This window comes from Grus americana, chromosome 6 (assembly GCF_028858705.1).
Source record: "Grus americana isolate bGruAme1 chromosome 6, bGruAme1.mat, whole genome shotgun sequence".
Classification (NCBI taxonomy): domain Eukaryota; kingdom Metazoa; phylum Chordata; class Aves; order Gruiformes; family Gruidae; genus Grus; species Grus americana.
The window spans coordinates 28735303-28757021 of NC_072857.1; the positions used below are offsets into that span (position 1 = coordinate 28735303).

The 21719-nt window shown below is 38.8% G+C and overlaps 1 protein-coding gene across 3 annotated transcripts in view; it reads left to right on the plus strand.

Annotated features, from left to right (window-relative positions):
• Positions 1 to 21719, plus strand: part of PARD3B (par-3 family cell polarity regulator beta) — a 423913-nt gene that overhangs the window by 244405 nt on the left and 157789 nt on the right. For 2 of the 3 annotated variants that reach the window (XM_054830200.1, XM_054830202.1), the window contains one exon: positions 4030 to 4074. The exons of the other annotated variant lie outside the window; for it this stretch is intronic. In XM_054830200.1, the coding sequence (XP_054686175.1) occupies positions 4030 to 4074 (45 nt within the window). The remainder of the gene's footprint in view (positions 1 to 4029; positions 4075 to 21719) is intronic. 3 annotated transcript variants of the gene reach the window in all.

Here is a 21719-nt window from a genome sequence, read left to right on the forward strand (position 1 = left end):
ATTTGTATATGTGGTTTGGGAATACAGCCCTTGTTAACTGAGTAACATATAATAAGAAATTTTGTATTGGGCTTCCTAAAAACTAATAAAGCTATCAGGAAATTTATTTTCTAGGAAATTCTTTGATGTTTCGGTCTGTTTTCTTATTATTTCTCATTAATTGTAATTTTAATCCTTGTTTGCATCTTTTCTGAGTACAGAACTGCAGCTGGTCTTTAAAGGTACGTGTCAGTTTGTCCAGCAGAAATACAAGTAACTTTCACATGTTTAGAAGATTTTAAGTAGCTCTTAGTCAATGTGCAAAACTGATCCTTCAGAAAAGAGGCACTAAGTTGAATAGTAGTACCCCGTATCTTGTGAATAGTAGTAACTCCTTGTTTTGGGGAAAAATAATATAATGGTACAGTGATTGAACTGGGCAAAAGGAGCGACGAAATTGGTTACCACAATTGGCAGCAGCATTGATTTGTGCTTCTCTAAACCATAGCTGGGAAGTACTTTGACCTTTTTAAGTAAACTTGGACTGTATTTTGATGCAAACTTTGAGGCAGTACAGAAGGCTTGTTGTGTACTAAACCATTGACAATCGTGCAATTCAAATAACATGGCTGCCTTGGTTATCTTGAGTAGGGCACAGAAATGGCAATCAGAACATTGTATGGAAGGACATGGAGGCATTGTTGGGTGCTTTTACTGTTGCTAAACAATACTACTTATTTTCTTAAAGCAAAACAGCGCTCCAGAATATTACCATAGGAAATCCTAATACATCTGATTATTCATGGCATAGAGGGTAGGGTTGTTTTAATATTTGTTGTGGTTGTTGGCATAGTTTAAAAAAAAAGTATCAGTTGTTTGCTATCAGCTAGAAAGATTTGTTTGTTTTAGTAATATTCCATCTTTTGTAATCTGTGGTTTTGCTAGTCCCCCAAATGTCCGTGCTTTTATTAAATAGCTGTAGAACTTCTGTCGCTTTTCTTTCAGCAATTACTTTGAGTACTGACAGTGAATACGTAACTGGCTTCTGTGGTGAAAATGCGGTTCCTGATTTATAGATGTTAGTATAAAAGAGCTAGCCTGTTTTATGCTGACAAACATCAATAATTTGATGAACTAACATCCCTTGGAGTTCCAGGGACACTTCAGAATGTGAAGTATTTGTTTGATTTACAAATTAAGGAGAAGTTTCTTCTTGTTTGTGAATGTATTTACTCCCTTGCATTGATCCTTCCCAGATTTTTGTTTGAGTTTTGTGTTTACAGTCCCCAAATTAGGTGGTTTCATTTTTTGAAATGTTTTGCATTCAACAATTCTAGCTCAAGAATATATAGTATTTGTAGTGTCCTCACAAAAATAGTTAAAGTTGAAATTTGATTATAAATGTTTTCCTGATATATTCCAGTCTGGCAGTACACATTCCCAAGTGTGATTCTCTTGAGCTGAAATTTTTGATAGTTAATTGCAATGTAATTACTTTTTGATGTTGCAATATAAAAATAATTAGAATTTTTTTTACTTGAGTTTTAAGAGTGGACGGTATTTTTTCCTTGTTTAAAATCTTTCAGTTGCCTTTTGGCAAAGGTAGGCCAACACTAGTAGAATCTTAGAGAAGAAATTTCCACTTAGCTCCTGTTTTTTTCAAAAGCCAAGGAAGATAGCCAGAGAAATAAGATTTTTGTAATAATTGAATTAATTTTTAATGTCATGCAGAGCAGTGTTTTCAAATGCTATTTTGTGGAACAGGGCATGTTATATAGTTCCTAAATGAAATCTTCAGTTACAAAGTTTTCAGCTTTGACATACAAAATATTATCTCCCATTAGCCTTTTCCTTCTTTTCTGTTGTCTTCTCCCTGTTCCCAGAGGAAACGAAAAGGAGCAGGATTCCCATCCAATGGACTTACCTGTGCCACACCTGTTCAGTCTAATGAAAGATGGCCAGCCCAGAAGTCACTGTCTAAGCATAATATCCCATGAAATGAAAATTACTCCATGGAGGGGCGCACATATTTTGCTCAAACTTTGACAGAAAACTTTTTTGCATTTTCTAATTTCTGCACGTGTGCTTAAACTCATAATGCTAACCTTGTATTCTAGCAAGATTATTTTTCATTTTCTAATAATTCTTCCTTTTTTCCCTCCAGTATTAAATCTAATTTTTGTATGTGAAGCTGGTGTGTAAAGTATGATTAAGTTAAATGGATTTATCCCTTTTAATAATGTAAAACTTAGATTCAGGCAAACCAAGTCATCAGCATAGTTTTTAAAAAAATGCCATGAACCTTGGTATCTGGTTTGTGGGGGTTTTCTTAAAGCTCCTATGTACTGTAACATAACCTACTCCCAAGTAATTATATTATAGTGGTTGCCATTAGTGACTGCTATAATTAAGGTTGCAAATCAGTTTCCATTATAATCCCTTGTTTTCACACAATCGTAACTTGTCAAAACACTAACCTTTGGGACTGAAGTTTTCCATGGTGGTGGTTCTTAGAGCTAAATTTGGTGGAAGGGGGGAGGAAAAGGAGTTTGAACTATCCTTATAGCAAATCTTTGTCAGGTCATTTTGAGTTATAGGATCAAACTGCATAGCAAGGAGGTAAATAGTTATTTCCAGGGACTAGAAAAACCTAGAAGAAAGGTTAAAAGACATGCAGTACAGAACTGCCTTGAATTTTGGTTGCACTTCTAATTTTGACTCACCCCACTGCTGTTTTGCAGCATCGCTGCGTAACACTGCAAACAGTGTTAGTCTTACTTTATTAGCATCTACATCCCACAACAAAACTGCACTATGTCAGTTTTACTGATGATCAGATGACAATCAGACTACAAAGGTGGAGAAGAGATACAGTGGTCAGTTGTGGATTCATGATTCCAGTTGTGAGTCCCAGTCCTGAATCTGATGCTGGTTTTTTGGGGGGAGAAGCTTCCCTAAAAGTCAAGTGGGGAGGCAATGTAAGCAAACACTTATACTGTGATTATTTTCCCCGTAGTAGCTCCTAAATGTCAATAACTGCTGCATTGCTCTTTCTGGGTAGAAAATAGCACGTTGCTGTATCATCGCAGATAACCCTATATGTAAACTTTTTATGGTGACCACTATGCAAAGCTTGTGTAAGTTCCCATTTATAGAAGTTTTGGTATGACTTGACAATTTATTTTATCGTATAAAGAGATCGCATTTTAAGGCATAACATAAGGGAGTGTTTGGGCAGGCAGAGTTGAAGGATAAGCTTTCAACCCTAACATTCATTTCCTGTGCTTGTTTTATCATCCCTAACATTACATTAGCACCACTTCTTTGCATAGAATTCATTTTAAGAAATGGTGATCAGTTCTTCCCCTCAGCCCTCTGGGAGAGTGTTTTAATTAGTTTCTTGAGATATATGATAATAAACTGAAGTACAGTTACTGAAGAAAAGATTACAATTTTTGTTACTTTCAGAAATTGTTCCTCCACTAGTCTGTCTGCAAACTGTTGCTGCTGTAAATGTCTGTCTTTATAAGAAATACTGCAAAGGTACAATTTACAGATAAAATAAAATAAATCATAACATAGGAAAAAACATAGCTTTCCAAAAGATCAGTTTTTGGGAGACCAGAGGGGTCTCTGCAGAGGGTCTGTGAGTCTTGCAGATGAGAAGGTTTCCACATCTGGATTCTTTTTACCAATTGAGGTCTTTGATCTGAAAATGTTACAAGTCTCCTATGCCCTGTGATTTGTCTGACAAGATGAGTTATTTACAAATAACTTCTGGCAACTCACTTTTGTGTGTGTAAGTGCTGAGGTCCTGATCTGTAACTCACAAGGACTGCCAGTAGTCCTTTTATTGGTTTCCGTAGGCTTTGATTCAGATATTTGGACTTTGAAGCAACTCAGGTGAATTAGGTAAAAAAAGGCTTTTTACAAACAATTATAATTTAAAGATTTAGGATGCTATGTGTTTGAAATAATTTGACAGTATTTCAAAGGCTTGTGAACTTAAATAAGTTTCTGATCTTTGTGTCTTTTCTTTTATTCCTCCAGTGGCAGATGAAAGCAAAGTTGGTTTGTTGGCCGGACACAAATCGGGTAAGCTGTTCTGTTTTGGAGGAAAAGTCAGCAACTTGAAAGTAGTATGGGCAGTAAATGAAATCAGCTTACAGAAACTGTGGTGACTAAAAGAGTTGCAAATTAAGGCATTACTTTGTATGCACTGACTCCAAGTTGTACAATGATCAATTAGGGATTGTTCTTTCCCAGGCAGTGTATGTAGCAGAGACATTTGCAGGAAGAGCTGTAACTTTTTTTTTTCCAGTGCAGGTGTTGTAAACTGAAGAAGGTGCCCTTTCAAATAAGGGCAAGTGGAACATGTCTTGTGGAGTGTGGAGACTTAAACAATATAAATTTTGAAAATATTTATACATTTCTTGCTTTTTCTCCTTGTTCTGAGTTTACAGTTCTGTTACCAGGAATATTGAAGATAACACTAAAAAAATTCTACAGGTTAAAAAAAAAAAGAATGTCAAAGCTTTTCGTTTCATTGTGCTTGTGCAGTAAAATAGTTTATTTTTTTCTTAAACTTTTCAGACTGTAGTAAGAAAAAAATTAGTCACTACTGCTGTCGTTACTGTACCTACTTATTAAATAAGTTCCACAAACCACACCACTGTACAACTTGCAGTTCTTGTATTAAAAGAACTTTCGAGGAAATGTCACATGAGACTGTAATTTTTCACAGGCCATGGATAAGCTGACATGAGAAACCTTAAACTTTCTAGAAAACTCAAGTTATTCAGCAATCTCTCCCGGTGTTAGAAAACCCTGAAGTTTCAGGCTGCCCCTTTGTAGTAGCATGATTGCACATTACCTTTTTCTGCTCCTTTGATAGAACTAAAAAGCTGAATTCATGTGAAGAAGAAGGTCAGCTATGAGATTCCTGATTGTTTATGGTATTCCTTCTCTGTGCAACTGGGTGTCCTTCAGTTCTCTGGTGTGGATTTTCCTTATCTGAAGACCTTTTCCTGAACTTAGTAGACAAATTCTTTTTAAATTTTTCTGGCATCTTTCCTAAGTCTGTGAACTTGTTCTCTTTCTGAATCAAGGGGTAGTTCATATGTCTTGAATATTATCATTCCTGGGGAGAAAAAATTCTTTCAACTTTTTGTTTTGGAAATGTGAAAGCTTCAAAGAAATGATCTTGTCAACTTGAAGAAGCTAGGGGTGTTTCCCTTGAGTTTTTTTCCTGTGCAGAAAAATTACTACAAACATTGCAACATCATGCAGTTTTCCGAAGATCAGTGGAATTCACTGCTATCAAAGAATATTGGAAGGAAACCTGGTGAGATCATAACTCTCCAGCAATCTGTTGGTAGAGGGACATTAAGCTTTATAATATCACTTTTAGCAGTATTTGATCTTTCTTCTGCACACTTCTCCAGATTCTTGAAAACAGTGGCTTTGAAATTTTTTTTGTTTGAAGACACCTGGAAATTTTATATGAAAATGTGGACCCATGCTCATTGAACTTCATAGACCTCTTGCATGTACCTAAGATCTTTTTTTCCTAGGCTGAAATCAGTGGTCAACAGATCACCTAAGGAATAGATGCACAGATCCTATAGGATGTTTCTTTTTTTTTCCCTTAAGGAGCTAGCTAACTTCTGAGAAGTTTGGAGTGTAAATGATTTTTCTTGGTTCCATCCGCTTTAAATACTGTTCAATTACTGTTGAAAAATGTTTCTCCCCTTTTTAGTGTATGCCTTTTGGAATTATATATGCATTTTGCTGGCATCCAGTCACATCACATAACACTTGTTTTAATATTGTTCATTGTGCTGCCTTCCTATAGGTACCTTTTTTTAAGAACACACTAAGGGGAGACATTGCAGCTTCTTGCGCTGGGAGCAAAACACCGTTATTTTCTCATTACAGAACGAAGAGTTTCCATCCTATTCTAGACTTCAGGAAATTAAACATATTTCTCTACAGAATTAATTATCACCTTCTAACAATCAATGCAATTATCCCTTCTCTACTTCAACATGACTTGTTCTATGAAATACGCAGTTGGGTAATTCTGTCTAGGGAAATATCCTTTCTGTTCCTTCTGGGGCAGTGGCTCTTCAAGCATTTAGTCTCAGCATTTGGTATAGGTACTGTATCCCTTGCATATTACATGTAACAGCAGCAGCAGGAGTTAGTAGTAGATATTCTTATGAAAAAGCGTTATCACAATTCTGCAGAAGACCAAGGCATTAAAAGGATCTGTAGCTGTAGCCCCATCTTTCTGTCTTTTTATATATTGCACCCACAAACAGTAGGTCCCTTTTTTTTTTCCTCCTCTTAAAAAAATAGATTTGATTTTTAGAAGCATGTCTGGACACATCCTGAGCTTGTAAACATGTTCTGTGGGAAGATGACTGGAGACTTATTCCTGTATTTCACCCTCATGGAAATGCATCTGTGAATTCTGGTTCTCATAGCTGGTCTGTCCTTCATCCTGCTGGATGGAAGACTCCTGCAGTGCTTACAGGTGTTCTTAATGTTGCGAATGTTTTCCACAATGCCATTGACAAAAGCACTGGAGTGCTGTATTGATGCAGCCTACTCGGCCCTTTCTGGAGAAGAGCAGGGTTCAGAGTGCGTGTGTGTGAAGCGTCCTCTCTGAATCTTCTAAGGAGGATTTTGTCCTCTGTAAGCTTCCCGTGTGCTCACCAGTGGTGAGTCTGTGTGCTCTAAACTCAACTCCACCGATGAGGATGAGAAACAGACAAGCGGTCCCTCTATTGTAAAGCAGAGAAGATCCCTGAAAAATCACAAAGATATGAAAAATCAGGAAACTTTAGCTCAGTTTTTCATGAACTCTTGGCCTTTTAGGAAAGTGATTCCAGGACAGCTAGGAAGGATACCCTTCATAACAAGATGCAAGACTTTTGTGCATCAAATATAATCCAGTTTATATCAAATACTGAAATTGAGTCCTGAATTCATTGCAGCTATTTTTATTTTTTTTCTGAAATTCTTTTCCTGTGTTCTGATTTACTACTAAGAACACTTTTAGTATGTATTGACTGTCTGCCGAGGTCTCTGCTGACACAGCTGTTTCAGATGATGCAGTGCTGAAGAAAAGCTGATGAGTCTTTATGAGCTCTGACATATTAATTAGCAAAATGGGCAAAAAAGCTTTCCTATTTTTATTTTAATGTCACTAGACCATGGTTTTGGCTGGGGTTATGTTTCAAGACAGTTTTGAGACAAGATGAGTTGAAGATCTTATTTTCTTGCTGGCTGCTATGCGAGGAACATGTGACTGGGCTATGGATTAGCCCTGTTACCAAGCTGAATCTGAATAATGCTGTATGGCAAGAGATAGGGGGTTAGGACCTGAGTAGGAAAAGGCCCATTGGGATAGTGTGAAGGATGCTTCTGGACAAGTTTTGCCCCTTAATGTTAATTTTGCTGACAGTGCACTTACCAGGTTACTGTTGGCTATGATTGGTGTTCTGGGAAAGAAAGCTTGAAGAGGAAGGTGTACAGCTAAATCCTGCAAGGTCAGGGCTTTGATGGCTTTGATAAGGTCTGCATGCCAACACGTCTGGTAGACCTTCAGTCTGTACTGCTTCATATATGGGTAACTGAGTTGTGGTTAAACTAGGATTCAAATTGGGACTGGAGATAGTTTGGAATATGGTTGGTTAAAGGTCTTGGCGTATCTCTGCATCCTTTAATACTAGGATGTATTCTGTATTAAATAAATGTTACTGAGGTTTTGTTAAGGCTAGGATGAGGATTAAAATTGCAGTGGAAAAGTTAGGCTTCTTGGTAGATTTTTGTACGACCCCGCTGGAATAGATTATGGAAAGTGCAACAGATTAAGCTTCATCATTACCTTCAGGAAAGGCTCTCCAGCCTATTGCAAAAGCCATGGTTGCATTGCTAGGTGAAGTAAGTCTATGAGATGCTAAGGTTGCATCTCTACAACTGTAAGCTGAATGTCCTCTTTGGCTTTAAAGTTGAGTGACACAGATGATCCCCATCTGTGCTCTGAGCCTCTATTATAAGATGGCTACAGGTTGCCTGTGGAAGCTGTGCCTGGTATATCCTAACTTCTGAACCATTTCTAGTAAGTGTTTGTGAAAGCAGAAGAGCTGTTTGTAATGCTTTTGTAGTGTAGATGATTACATTCTAGTAAACTCAGGTGTGCCTAGCCACTGCTAAATTTGGAAATATAAACATAACTTATGATTTTAAGAACTCCAGCTTCGTTTTTTGCAGGGATGAAGTAGGGTCTGGTGCAGGCAGAATGCAGTGTGTTTGTTCTGGTAAAGTGTGAATAATGGCTAGGCTAAGCTTATTGCTGCAATTTGAGTTCAGACTTGAAAGGGCAGACAAAACTGGAGAACTTTCTGTTGGTGTGTTTTGGTTTTGTTTTTTTAACTAGAGGATTCGTGCAAAGATTGAGATATTGGAATACTAGCAAAATCCAATGGTTTATGCATCCTTAATGTAGCACAAAAGGCTTTATTTTAATCAAGGATTTTGTTGGGATTAATAGTGGGGTTAGGAAAGACTACAGAAGCTCAGTGGATTCTGCTAGGCTTGTTTGACACTGGTGCCATTGTAGAAAGTTTGGCTTCTGTTTTGCTTTTGATTTGCAGGTGACACAATTGTGTTGAAGAGGTGCATAGGGAAGTGGTGTTCTCCTCGCCTCATGCCAGATCTCATAATTTTATTGAACAAGCCTTCTCACTGCTGTGGATGTCATTAAAGCTGAGCTTTTCAAAGGGGGCATTGGGGTTTAGTACTGAGTTCATAAGGATTTGTGTAGCAAATAGATCCACAGGTGAAAAGACTCATGTAAATGGGTGAGCTGCCTGGTGTATGCCAGTGAAGTGCCTGTCCAAACGAGGACCTCACCACTATCTAACTGAAAGCATGTGGCATGAAGAATCTGACACTTGTCTTTGCATTTGTGAGAGAAGAAGGTTGATCTTAGTTCATTTTATTTCTCTTTGATAATAAGAGTGTAATACTTGGCTGTGTCAATCATTCTTGCAAGTGTGAGGAGGAATTGCCGCCTTTGCAGGTATACTGCAGTATACCTTAGCAATACCAACGTACCTACGTATGTGGGCTTGGGTACTGGAAGCAAGCAAACTGTGGCGGCACTGGAAGCTGTGCGACATGATTTTTCCCTTAATTCAGCCATTGCGGTGCTCAGTGCTATTTCACTTTGACACAAAACCAAATGCAAGTATTTTTCTATGATGCTTCAGTACACCATATTACCCATAAACCTTGCCTCTTTAAGCTTTGAATCATTAAATTATGGGTTAAGTTTGATGCTTTATTGCTGGGAATATTTTTGTGAGATTTTCATTCTTGTACTGTTACCTTCACTTTGGTGTTCTCTCCCTGGATGATTCTTTTCCTCATGGTGGTGGTATTATCATCATCATCATCATCCAAACAAAGTGTTCCTTTGACCATATAGTTCCAAATAAATTGTTGTCATCTGAGAATCTGTATTGGCTCATGAAGCCAAGAAACAAAAAATAAGATTCCTTTTTCCTGCAGGTCACTTAGAGAATTAACATTTTCTTTGATACTTATATTTGGTAAGCTCTAAAGTCAAAGATGTTACACTGAATCTATTATTTTGTTGGTGTTTACAAGGATTCCTAGTCCGAAAGTGAAAATGTTTAGCTTTCATTGAATCTCTGCCTACTCTTACTTTTTTCTTCAAACACTGCTTGTTTAGTGAAACTAGGATGATACATTAATTCACTTAGTACTCTATGCCAGTATGGCTTTACTACCTTTTTTTTATTGGACTTTATTTTTTAAGTTTGGGGGTTTTTTGTATGTATAATGGTTTCCATGTTACAGTTTGTTCTAACCACCTACATTGTTTAGAGCTGGGAGTGGGGAGGGAACTTGTTCAACACTGCCTAGTTGCACAAGAACCAAAATTATGCTGTGACCAAGCCTGTGGGACAGAACAGCACAATATTGAACTGCAGGATTTTTTTCTTGTCTTAATGGTCAAAGTCTGCAATTCTGTAGGAATAAATCCTGAACCTCCAACTTTCATGAGCTGACTCTTAAGAATTAGTGTTGAGAAAAATGCTCTTTTAATTTCATGTAGCATTTAGAGTGCTAAATATAAAGTATGAATGTTCAGTTGGAAAAACTTTCATTTGTCTGTTGGAACTTCATGTATTTTAACCTGTCAGAGATAGGAAAGTGTATTGAAACAAGATGAAGACAAAATTAGAACTCCAAGGTTTTTTTGGGTTGGGTTTTTTTGTTTTGGGGTTTGTTTGGGGTTTTTTTTGAGCAAGAGAAACACAAAGTGGACATTCCAGATACTATTTTTAAGAGGCTATTAAAAATGGGAGTGGTACAGCAATCTCTTCTCCCGCCCCAGCCCCCCTGATCAAATCTTATGTATTTCTACATAAAAAGTTTGATTTTTTTTTTTTACTGACTCAGGAAAAGGAAGGCTGGACACTTCTCAGTTTCTGTGCTTCAGACAATTACTCTAAATTAACAGAACTTGCTGTTTTGTTGATTTGGAATGAAAAGCAGTTTGTTGGTCAAAATCTCTTCTGAATGCCAGGCCTAGCAGTCTTTACAGTCCCCCTTGCCTGCCAGGCCTATGTGGCTGATAAACAGCTCACAGATAACCTAGGTAGATGGTTCTTCTCTATGGAGGGAAACAAGCTCTCATTTTTACTCTGAGAAGAATCATTTTATGCTCCCAGTAACTCACCAGCTGTAACTATTCCTTTGACAGCTTTTTTCCTTCTTTTTGAAGACTTTATTAGCTGTGTGGTGATGATGATTGTCATGACCCCTTTTTTGTTACGTCTTGAGAACATCATCTGTTGATAAAAAAATCCCTCACTTGAGGGTGCGGTTTGATGTTATGATGTTGATCTGAAAGCTTGCTGCTGCCGAAAGAGGCAGTCTTAGTCACCATGCCTCCTACCCACAGCTGCCTGATTCCCATTACTTCTTTTACTCCAGTCCCACAGCTTAGCTGGTGAGATGGTTGAGAGCGCTAAGCCAGCCAAAAACTGAAACAAGAAAGGCAGAAGTGAATAGTGCTGGGCTTATCTCCTTGAACCACTCATTTGAGAGAGTCAGGTTTCATGGCAGTAGAAGGGAAACTCGGCAAGTGGATGGACACAAGAACTGTGGCTTTCAGAGGCAGCTGTCTATTAAATCACCTTCTGCCCTGTCAAACCATATCTTTATTAAATTCAAATGCCAAACTTACATTGATTTTTTTACTTTTTTTTTTTTTTTAAATTTAAGACTATTTTACTTGCCATGGATAAAATTACTTCCCCGATGGCAGGAGCAGGGAATAAAAAATGGCAATGAAGCTCTGGAAACTGAAGAAGAGCATCCCTGCTGTCTCATCCTTGAATTGCAAGAATCTTCTCTTAAATTGCGTATTCACTTTGATTTTATGAATTCTTTGTGTTCTGTGACTGAATCTTAGCGTGCATTGTATTAAGATATGGCAGACCAGTGCCCATTGATCTTTCTTTGAACTACAGTCATTAAAGTGAATAGAGCTGATCTGCTGAGAACAATAACAAACTGGCAGGAGAAACCCACTTCCCTCAACGTTCTTCTGTGAGATTTAGGATCTAGAGCAGAGTTGAACATAGACCAGCTGCAGCGTGGATGCATATTCAAGGGTCTGTGATTGAGGTTTTATAACATAGCATAGCTGATTTAATGTTTTCCTGTCTCCTGAAGAGGATCCCATGATACCTTTGTGTTCATAAATGCCTAGCCACATATTTCTGCCACCTTTCTCTCTATGCCAGCATTATTATTCTTATAATTCTGTGATGAGCTGTTGTTGGGACCTAACCTCACAGAAAAAAATAATTCTACAAAAAAGAATAGTACTATTCTGGTTTAGCCAAGGGAGCAAAAAAAGGAAGTTCAGGAGAAGAGAAGAATTATTTTGTAACTGGCAGGTTTTGATCCTGGGATCAGCCTGAGCTGGAGGAAGTTGACTGGGGTGGAGAGGGGGTAGACAGACACATCTGAGGGAGAAAGCATGGATGAAAGAAGATTTGCAGATCTTCAGAGATGTCTTTGTGTTGAAAGAAAGCAAGTGGGGAGCAAGTTTGAGTCTCTGTTTCTTGTCCTGAAGACTAAACTGAAAATGACTGAGGGGTTTGTTTAATGGCAATTGAAACTTGGTCTTGTGTATTTTTGACTGTGTGATGTTACTTGCTGTTAAAGGGCTATAGCTATCTTTTAGCTTTGTTACGGCTGCTACACTCTGGGTCTGGTCCTGTCCTAAGGAGTGAGAGAAGATTGAGCAGTCCTTGGGAGCAACTGAGCCTGACAAGCAGGGAGAAGCTTTCCTAAGTGCTGGATGGAGTGAACAGGCAGCTCAGATGGAAAGGAGGACAATTTTCCTTAAGAACCACAGGAACTGGGTAGGGTTTCTTTCGATCCAGCTGATCACAGAAAGCTGCTGAACCAGAGAACAAATGACCCTGTAAAAGCATAAGTTGAGCAGAAGCTTTTATTTCACTCTGTCTCACCCAGCAAATGTTCATTTCCTGTACTACGAAAGTGTAGTAAAACAACCCTAGTTTCAACAGCAAAGCCCTTTCCACGTTCCCACTTTAAGAACAAAAGCGCATATACATCTACCTGAAAGTCCTGAACGACTTGGACTTCTCTGTGAAGGAACCTTGTGCCCTAAAAGTGTACCAAAGATAGATACTTCAATATGACTCACATGAAATGAAACATAAGAGTTCCTGCAGATAGGAACTATACAGAGTGCTCTTAAAGGTGGGACCAGGTGATCCTTGAGGTCCCTTCCAACTTGGTATTCTGTGATTCTCTGGTGAATGCACAGGAAGGGAAATGCCTGCTAAAGCTGTGACAATAAGTTTATTAGAGCAAGATGCTGGAGAGTGATTCTGGCTGTCAAGAATGCTTCATTTTTATGCGTGGGTAAACTTGGAGTGGAAAGTCTGTATGGCAATAATGATGGTCTTTTTCTCAGAGGAGAAGGCCTGGTCTGGCAGATATCCAAACTGCAGTCTTCAAAAATAAACAATAGAGGTGAAGGATTTACTACTTTTCCATCGCATCTCAGCAATATGGGAATTATGCATTACCAGTATGAATTGTTGACATCCAGGGATTGCAAACCAACAGTCTGTTTCCTTGGGGGGCAGATTGCTCCGGGAGCAGAGAAAGAAGCAGGAGATTTGTTTAATGTGACCTCGGAAATGTCATGTTCAACAGTTACCCAACGTTACAGCTCCCTTATGATAAAGAAGTAGAAGTGACTAGGAAGAAAAAAAGTCCCACACAGAAGAATTTTTTCCATCCAAGATACTCATACATTCATATTTCTTCTACCCTTTTTTTCCCCTCTTTAATTTCCTGAAGTGATTCTGGGCATATTGTTATATTAACTGAGGCTTGGGAGAGTGTTCTGATGTTCACACTTCATAGTTGCTATTTCTCCCCCCAGTCAGTATTGCTGAATATTCTTCTGTGCAGAATTCAGTGAAGCAAGTCAGGAGAGTATTAAAAACCCCAGAACGTTTAAGTAGTATGAAATGAAGTGCAGACTTTTAATAGTTATAATAAATGCATCCACTTACCATAAGGCCTGCTAGTATTTGAAATAAGTGGTCATCTTTCTCTTGTAAATACATTGTCTGTGTCAGCTTGCAGTGGGCTGAAGGGGGGGTATGCCTGCAGAAGTCTGTTGCAAGCTGAAATACTCTCTCTAGTAAATGGTGTGATGCTGGCATGAGTTATCAGTTGTAGGCTGTTTGGGGCACGCATTCGCTTCCTGAGACCTGGTGATACTTTTTTCCCCGTGACTGTGCTGAGCCTGCCACATTTCATGTCTCTGCTGAAAGTTTCCGTTTTGAGTTGGAGCTTCCTGCTGCCTCATATTCCAGGTTGTTTCTGACATGAGGGTAGGAGAACTTGTAAATATGGTGGATGTGTCTATATGAGGAGTGGTATATCAGGCAGAAATCAAGCTTTCTCTGAAAGCAGCAGCAGCGTAACCCTGTTAATGCAGAATTTCACACAGGGTAATAGATACTGCAGTTCTGCAGAAGTTGTTATTAGGACTTGAGATCTTGGTGTCTCTGGATCCTGGAAGATCGTGCCCAGTAAGAATCGTTACTAAATTTGAAGTGATTGGAGACAGCAAAATGTCAAACAACAAGAAAGCTGGCATTAAACCTAATCAAAGAATAAGAAACAATAAGTTTTAAGTTTGAAGAATGTGGAGAATTTGGTGTGCTTTTTATTGAAACTGTGGAGATTCAAAGCAAGGCACAACAGCTAGCAAAACAAGTTTAATGTTTAAAATGTTGGGGACCTCTTGCTGTGTGTTGATCTTTACATCAGAGGGCCTCTCTGGTGATGGTGCCTGAACAGATGGCTCATGAAAGTGCCTGCGTGACTGATAGTACGCTGGTTTCCTTCATGGAACTCCCTCCTTGGCCCTAAGAAGAAAGCTGGAAACAGCCAGTGGATCTATCGGATCTCCTGCATTTCTAGGGCCTTGTAAGGCGCTTCAGTCATCAGCCCTTTAGCTGATGACAGCCAGACTGCATCCATTTCAGAAAGCAAAATGAGTTGCCCCAGACTGCGTCTTCTACAATTGAGATGAAAGTGCTGTTGTGATTCTAACGCCCCTGGGTAACATTTACCACCCTCTGTAGTTAGAATTGCAGAGTCACAGCCTTCCCGCCAGTCTTTTCTTTGACTATTGGTTTTGTATTCCTTCAAGCAGTATCTGCACATTTTTCAAGCTTTGTGGTGAATGATCTGCAGATGTTCAGGGAAGACCTTCAGAGTACTAGGTACTGAAAAGTTGGATGTGATCAGTGTTGGCAGCTGCTGTGGTTCTTCTAGTTGCTTGTTGTGACCAAAGAGACCAACAGCCACTTCCGAATGCCTCATTTTATTAATCCTTTCCCTCCAGGAGCTGGGTTTTTGCTGGGCATAATATTCAGTGCTGGCAGTGGCTATCCTGAAGTCATTGGTGCCAAGGAGTTAATGAATTTGGAAAACTTCCCAGATAATACATCTGGCCCTCTAACTTACATTTTGGAATATGAAGTATGAGGCAGAGAAAGAGCAGCACTGAACAAAATGAGCTACTGGCTGAAGAGGGGGAAGGGGACACTTTTTAAACTAGTTGACCAAAAGCCCTGCAGAAGATTTAACATTTGGGGGTTTGTTTGGTTTTGATTGTTTTGTTGGGGTTTATTGTTTAATTTTGTAATGCAATGTATTTGCCAGTTACATTACCTTCTGAGGCTTGAATATAGACAGGGAAGCATTTATAATTCTCCACTTTGAATGATTCTTCTCCATTTTTTATTTTGAAGTCCCATCATGTTGTCATGTCAATGAGAAGGATTTTGAAGGTAGCTACCAGTAATTGATATTTCTAGTCCAGCTCACTTCTGGAATAGTGTCTTGCACAGTGTTTGTCTTCCATAACATTTGAAATAAGGTTTTATTATATAAAATGGGTTGCTGGCTCTATTTATTAATACACATCTTTGCGTAATAAAAGCTGTGCAGAGCAATACTGTTCAGAAATTAGCTTTGAAGAAAAGAATTACATTGCTATTTGTGTGTCTCATGAAACAGCGTTATTTTTAGTGAGTCTTCCAATACAGCAATGCTACTTAGCACTTACCTACACAGCACTCCAAAAGTACCCAGAATATCATCCCTAATTAAGAGTCCTACTGAAATGCTTTTTTCTGACCTAAGAGCAGAGTGGCAGAGTTTTTCTATACTTCCCAGTGGCAACTCAAATGGAAAGCATTTCACAGAAGAGTAGAAGGCACTTCCTCAATTTACCATTGACTACCAGCAGGTACTTTCCTCCTACCTCAGGCGATGGCACCATGCTGCCCTTTCAAAACATATCAGCTTCTCTAGTGTTTACCCTTTTTTCTGCCTAATGTCTCGATAGATGAAATTTCCCATTGGCCTTAATGTAGTCTCGCATGGGTTGATGTAGTTTCCAAGCGTTTAATTTTGTTTATAAGTAATAAGCATAATGATTGATATCTTAACCCTATGAATGCACAGAAGTTCCCTATTGATGTGGCATGTTCGTTTGGGCTACTTTAAAGAAATTTAAATGCTGATTTTTTTTTTCCCCAAGTAGTCTGACACCTAGACTGAGGCTATTTTATATCCAATTCCTGCCACTTTAGTTCTTCATTTTCTGTTGTAAAAGTCCTTTCTTTAATCCTTCCCTCCTCTTCAAGCTGACTGTTAAATTGAAAAGAAACTTTTGTGGATTTGGATATCTGTCTGGGAGGGGAGAAAATCTGTGATGTGAAAGTTTCACCTCCAGATTTTTGAGGATATTAGCAGACTTAATGCAGTTATATCTACATAATCTTTATTTTGTTGAGTTCTTTTGGCCATTCTGGTACTAGTTCATGCAGAGCCTTCTGCCTACTGTTCTGCTTATGGTTCCCCTCTGTCCCCCATGGCCAGGAGAGCATGCAGGGCACAGTCAGGTCCTGGAGACAGTTGCTTGCAAAGCATGTTTCAGTATTAGTGGATTTGTTTTTCTGGGAGACCATCCTCTTCTCTTGCCTTCCCTGCTTACTCCTAAGGGATTAGGAAGGAGACTTCGTCCAGTGTGAATAGTGGGCTTGGGGCAAAGCAGCAAACTCCCTGGAGAGAGGCAGACCCTAATTCTACAATTTGCCTAATTTCAGAATGATCGTCTCCTTAGTGCCGTGTAGCAGCAAGACCCTGACTTTGCTGCACTGAAAGCTTAAATAGGGATCAGTTCCCTTCCAGTGCTATGGTCAGGACCTGGCAAACAGAGGGGCAGAGCTAGAACTTGGCACTAGAAGTTTGCATCCATTACTGCAGGGTGATTGCACTTGCAAAGGTTGCAAACAAAAACCTCAGTTAACTTGCTGTGGCAGTTTTCAGGCTTCTCTGTGAATAGGAGCAGAGCAGAGGATCTGGCATTGATTTGTTTGGGTTTTTCATGTAATTACAATTTTTGTTGTTATCTGCAGTTGGCATAAATTCCTGTATTCAAAAAAGGGGTTGGGGTTTTTTTGTTGCCAGTTGTAGTACTGCTGTTGACAAACAGAGATGTTATAAAGGAGAAATCCAATATAGTGTAGTTATTCAGATGCCTCTTTTTTTATTGCTTTATAATCTGCTCAGATGCTTAATTCTGAAAACAAAATGACAAAATTGTTCGATCGAAGCTTCTGGAGTTTAATTCTTTTCTAAAAAATAGCTCACTGGTTTTAATTTTAAAGGTACGAAAAAGAATGAGCATTCTGGACTACATTTTGTCAGCAGTTGCATCAAATAACTCACTGGTTATTACTGAAATGTACATCACAAAATAGCTACAAAGAATAATTCTCAGTCTGAGTTTATATTAAAAGAGCAAATCCATTAAAAAAAAGAAAACATACAGGAGAAAAATTATTTCTAACAATCATTCTTTTTCTGTCATCCTGAAGAAAATATGGGTAAATCATTAAGTCTCAGGAAAAACCTTTGGTCTCCTTTGCTCATGGTTTGCTTTTTCTTTTCTGTGTATGAAGTACGGGTGTAGTGTGCAGTAGTCACTGTGTTATCACCTCTTAAGTGTCATGTGTGACACATCCCATTACAGATTCTGTGAAATTGGAGCCATTTTAAGTAAAACTTTCTATTCAAGTGTCAATTGAAGCGTGGGGTTTATTTGCTTTTTTGACAGAGGTTGTTCTTTTACTGTCTCCTAAAATAACTCTGATACTTGTTTTTATTTAGGAGAGGAAAAGATAAGAATATATGGCTAGATGCTGGGAAGATAGCAAGCTGGGGGGGGGGGGGGCGACTAGAAAAGGGGGATGGGGGGGAAAAGGAGATTGAGCATGTGGCTAGGTGAGAAGGTGCCCTATGGGAAAGCGTGACATAACTGAGAGAGGGAGACTAGCTTGTGCTGATCTAAGAAAAATGATGCAGAAACCACATGGGAAAGAAAAGGATGGCAGCCAGCATTGCAGTAAAGAAAACTGCTTTTCTTTAAAACAAAACCGAAGAAAAAAAAACCCCACCCTAAAACCCTCCACACCTAGGAAACTGAATATACCAACTCTATTAAAAGAATGTAAGTTTGAAGGTTTAAGGTGTCTGAAGTAGGAAATGCTAGCTGTAAGGGTGTCTGCAATGGCAACTCAGACCCTTTTAGTGCATGCTGATGTTGAGATGCACATAACCAAGACCTAATTCTTCCCAAAGACTTTAGTTTCGGAGCACAAGAGGGATCTGCTTAAGGGTAACGAAGGACGTTGTATACAGCCCAACCCTCGCCACGTTTATTGTTGAAGTTGTAAGATGTGTAGCTGTTTGCTATATTCTGATTGGAGGGTGTGATGTTAGCAGTGTAGATGATCTCAGGGAAAGAGAGACATTTTTTCTGTTTTCTAGCCATTAAATGCTGCTTGAATTATTTTCTAGCTGTGCCTGTACCTCAGAATTGCTGGGGGCAGGGAGGTGTCTTTAAACCACATGCAATGAGATAGTGTGTTCTTCACCTTGGTGGTGCCCGACCTGCACGTGTGCTGATTTGCAGAAGTGCTGAATGTATTCAGGCTGCAACCAGAGTCAGTGGCGATAGCGCTGTGAGCCCAGCGAGTGCTAAGAGGTTAAGTATTCAGAAGAGGGAGTGGAGGGCAGGGGAATCAGGCCCTGAGAATCTTAAAATGGGAACCTGAATTGATCTTCATCCTTCTGTTTGCTCATTGTCTCTGAGACACAGATAGCACACATTTCTCTTAAAATGATCTCATTAGTGTTTATTAAAAAAACCTTACTACTTTTTAAGGTGTTTCAGAGATAGATGCATGAAGGACAGCTAATGCTGATGTCAGAGCAGATATTAAAGTGTGTGTTGAATAAGAGGGGTAATTGCTGTAGATGTGGAAGAAAATATTTTTAGATCTTTCCTGAAGGAAGGAAGCTGGAGTTTTGTAAATAAAATTGTCATAATGTGTTTGGAACATAAAGTGAAAGTCTATTACAATGAGTGCAGAGGGCGATAACTGAACGATGGACACCTCTGCTGTGGCATTCTCCAAGCCTAAGCGCCTTACTTTGCAATGTTAATAGTATTCTTTTAAGGTCATTTTTTGTATATAATTTTAATACATAGTCTGTTGCTTTAACCACTTTCATTAAAATTTCATGAGCCTTTTCAGAAAATCAGACAGGGAAATGCAAATAAATAATGCATTTTATTTAGTATGTAGTAGATACAATATTACTGTATGTGTAAACAAATAAAAATGTTTCTTTATTAATATAGCAAACTAGAAAGATCCCGCTGTAGTCTATAAACCACATATGCTTTAAAGAATCACTTTGACTTCAAGTAGCTAGTGCCAGGCCTAAACGTCTGGATTTGGAACAATACAGTGCATTAGTATAAAAAGATTAAGTTTCTCAGCTATTGTAAATAAAATGGGGGGGTCATGAGTTAGAGGGCACAAGATTGAAGCTGAAATCTTAAAGCATTCATTTTCTGAGAGCAAGTACTTAATATTTTATAAAATCTGGTCCCTATATAGACTTTCTGCTTGCCTAGTTTCCCTTTGAGTTTTCTATCCTTCTTCCCTTCATGGAAGAGCCCATAAGTAATCGTTTCAAATTCTGAGCTGAGCACTCACTTGTCAGCACAGTGCTGCATGTCCGTGATTAGCTTACCTGTCTTTTACACTGCTCCTTCACCCTGCAAGACACCGAAGCAACAAGAAAGTATGTGTAGGCAGTGAATGTTATTAGTGACAAGAGATGTGGGTGTGTACTTAGAATCGTAGAATCGCAGAATGGTTTGGGTTGGAAGGGACCTCAAAGATCATCTAGTTCCAACCCCCCTGCTGCGGGCAGGGACACCCTCCACTAGACCACGTTGCCCAAAGCCTCATCCAACCTGGCCTTGAACACTTCCAGGTATGGGGCATCCACGACTTTCTGGGCAAACCTGTTGCAGTGTCTGACCACCCTCACAGTAAAGAATTTCTTCCTAATATCTAATCTAACTTTACCCTCCTTCAGCTTAAGGCCATTACCCATTGTCCTATCACTACATGCACTTGTAAACAGTCCCTCTCCAGCTTTCCTGTAAGCCCCCTTTAGGTACATGAAGGCTGCTATAAGGTCTCCCCAGAGCCTTCTCTTCTCCAGGCTGAACAACCCCAACTCTCTCAGCCTGCCTTCAGGCTTGTATTTGATTGCTTCAGGCCAAAATAACATGTTCACTACTGTTTGATGAGGAAAACCCCAGCTTCCTAGCACCATGTATGCAGATCAACACAGTCCTCTGTCCATGGTTTTTTGGGGGGTTCTTTTTGTGGGGGTTTTTTTTTTTAGGGGAGGCTTGGCTAGGTTGTGACACCTTTTTGTATGTTTAGTACTTCATTTCAACTGGAGATCCAAGAATCTTCTTACTCACCTAGAGTGAAAAAAACAGTTAAAATAATCAAATGTAGAGCAAACTCTGCCTTTGTTTTAAGCAGTTACTTATCTTTCAGGTAGTCCTGCTCATTTCAGTGTTCCTCAGACCTTCGCGACAGTAAATGTTTCTGCAACAGTAACTCCTTTCAGACCTAGCTGACTTGGCATTAAAAGCTCCACCTCTTTCATCCTTCTGTCTTGTTACAGCAAATACTTCATGATCCAAACTGAAAGAAGGAATCTTAAACATTTTTAAGGAAATTTTTATATCTAAAGAAGCAGAGACAGTAATTCTTCTCCGAGTTTAATGATGAGTTACACTTACAGTGTATGGAGTCTTCACTTGCACTGTAATTTGCATTAACAGAACAGAGTGCCCATTTCGTTAGTGATTTTTAGAAGATGGAAACCAGGAATGACTGCTCGAGTAAATAGAATCAATAAACAATGCAAAGGCCAACAATACTAGAACAATTAATTCTGAAATATGCTTTTGCAGTTTGAGCTTTCACGTGTGTTATCTTTGCTAGGGAATTGTTCTTAAACTTCAAATAGAATTTCCTAGTGCCTTCATATAAATCAATTGCTTGTAGTTTTCAGTTAAGCAGTTTAATTGTTTAATCAGACTAAGAAAACCTAGTGATTAAAATTCAACAGTCATATGGTATAAGGCAACATCAATATTAGTTCTTACTCAAGGTAGCTGGTTTAGATCAAACTGAATGAACTAGAAGGTAGTATGTTTGTAATGTGCTTTAGCATACAGGAATATCATTTAAGTCTTCTATAAGACTTAAGAGCACAGACATTGAAGAATGACAGTGTCAGCAATAAGACTGCATAAAGCTGTCACAAAATATGAACTCCAAATCAGAGGGCTTCTCCACTAAACAGATTTAAAGGGTGTTGGGTTTTTTTAATAATTTATTTGGAGAAAAATTAACCCATTCTGTGAACAGCACCTAAGCAAGAAGGGACCATTCTGGCAGATCTGACTTGCAATGAACAAATAGCAAAACCAGTTTAAGAGAACATCAGGAAATTGTGTGCTCAACTCTTCTGTATTGCTGTACACAAGAAATGAACCACTAATGTCATCTTTAAAAGGTGAGGAAGGAACTTATTAGCTCTGTTATGGGCTGATGCTTGCAACATTCATTTGAAATACTGTACTTATCTTAACAATTCAGGTTCAATCTGAA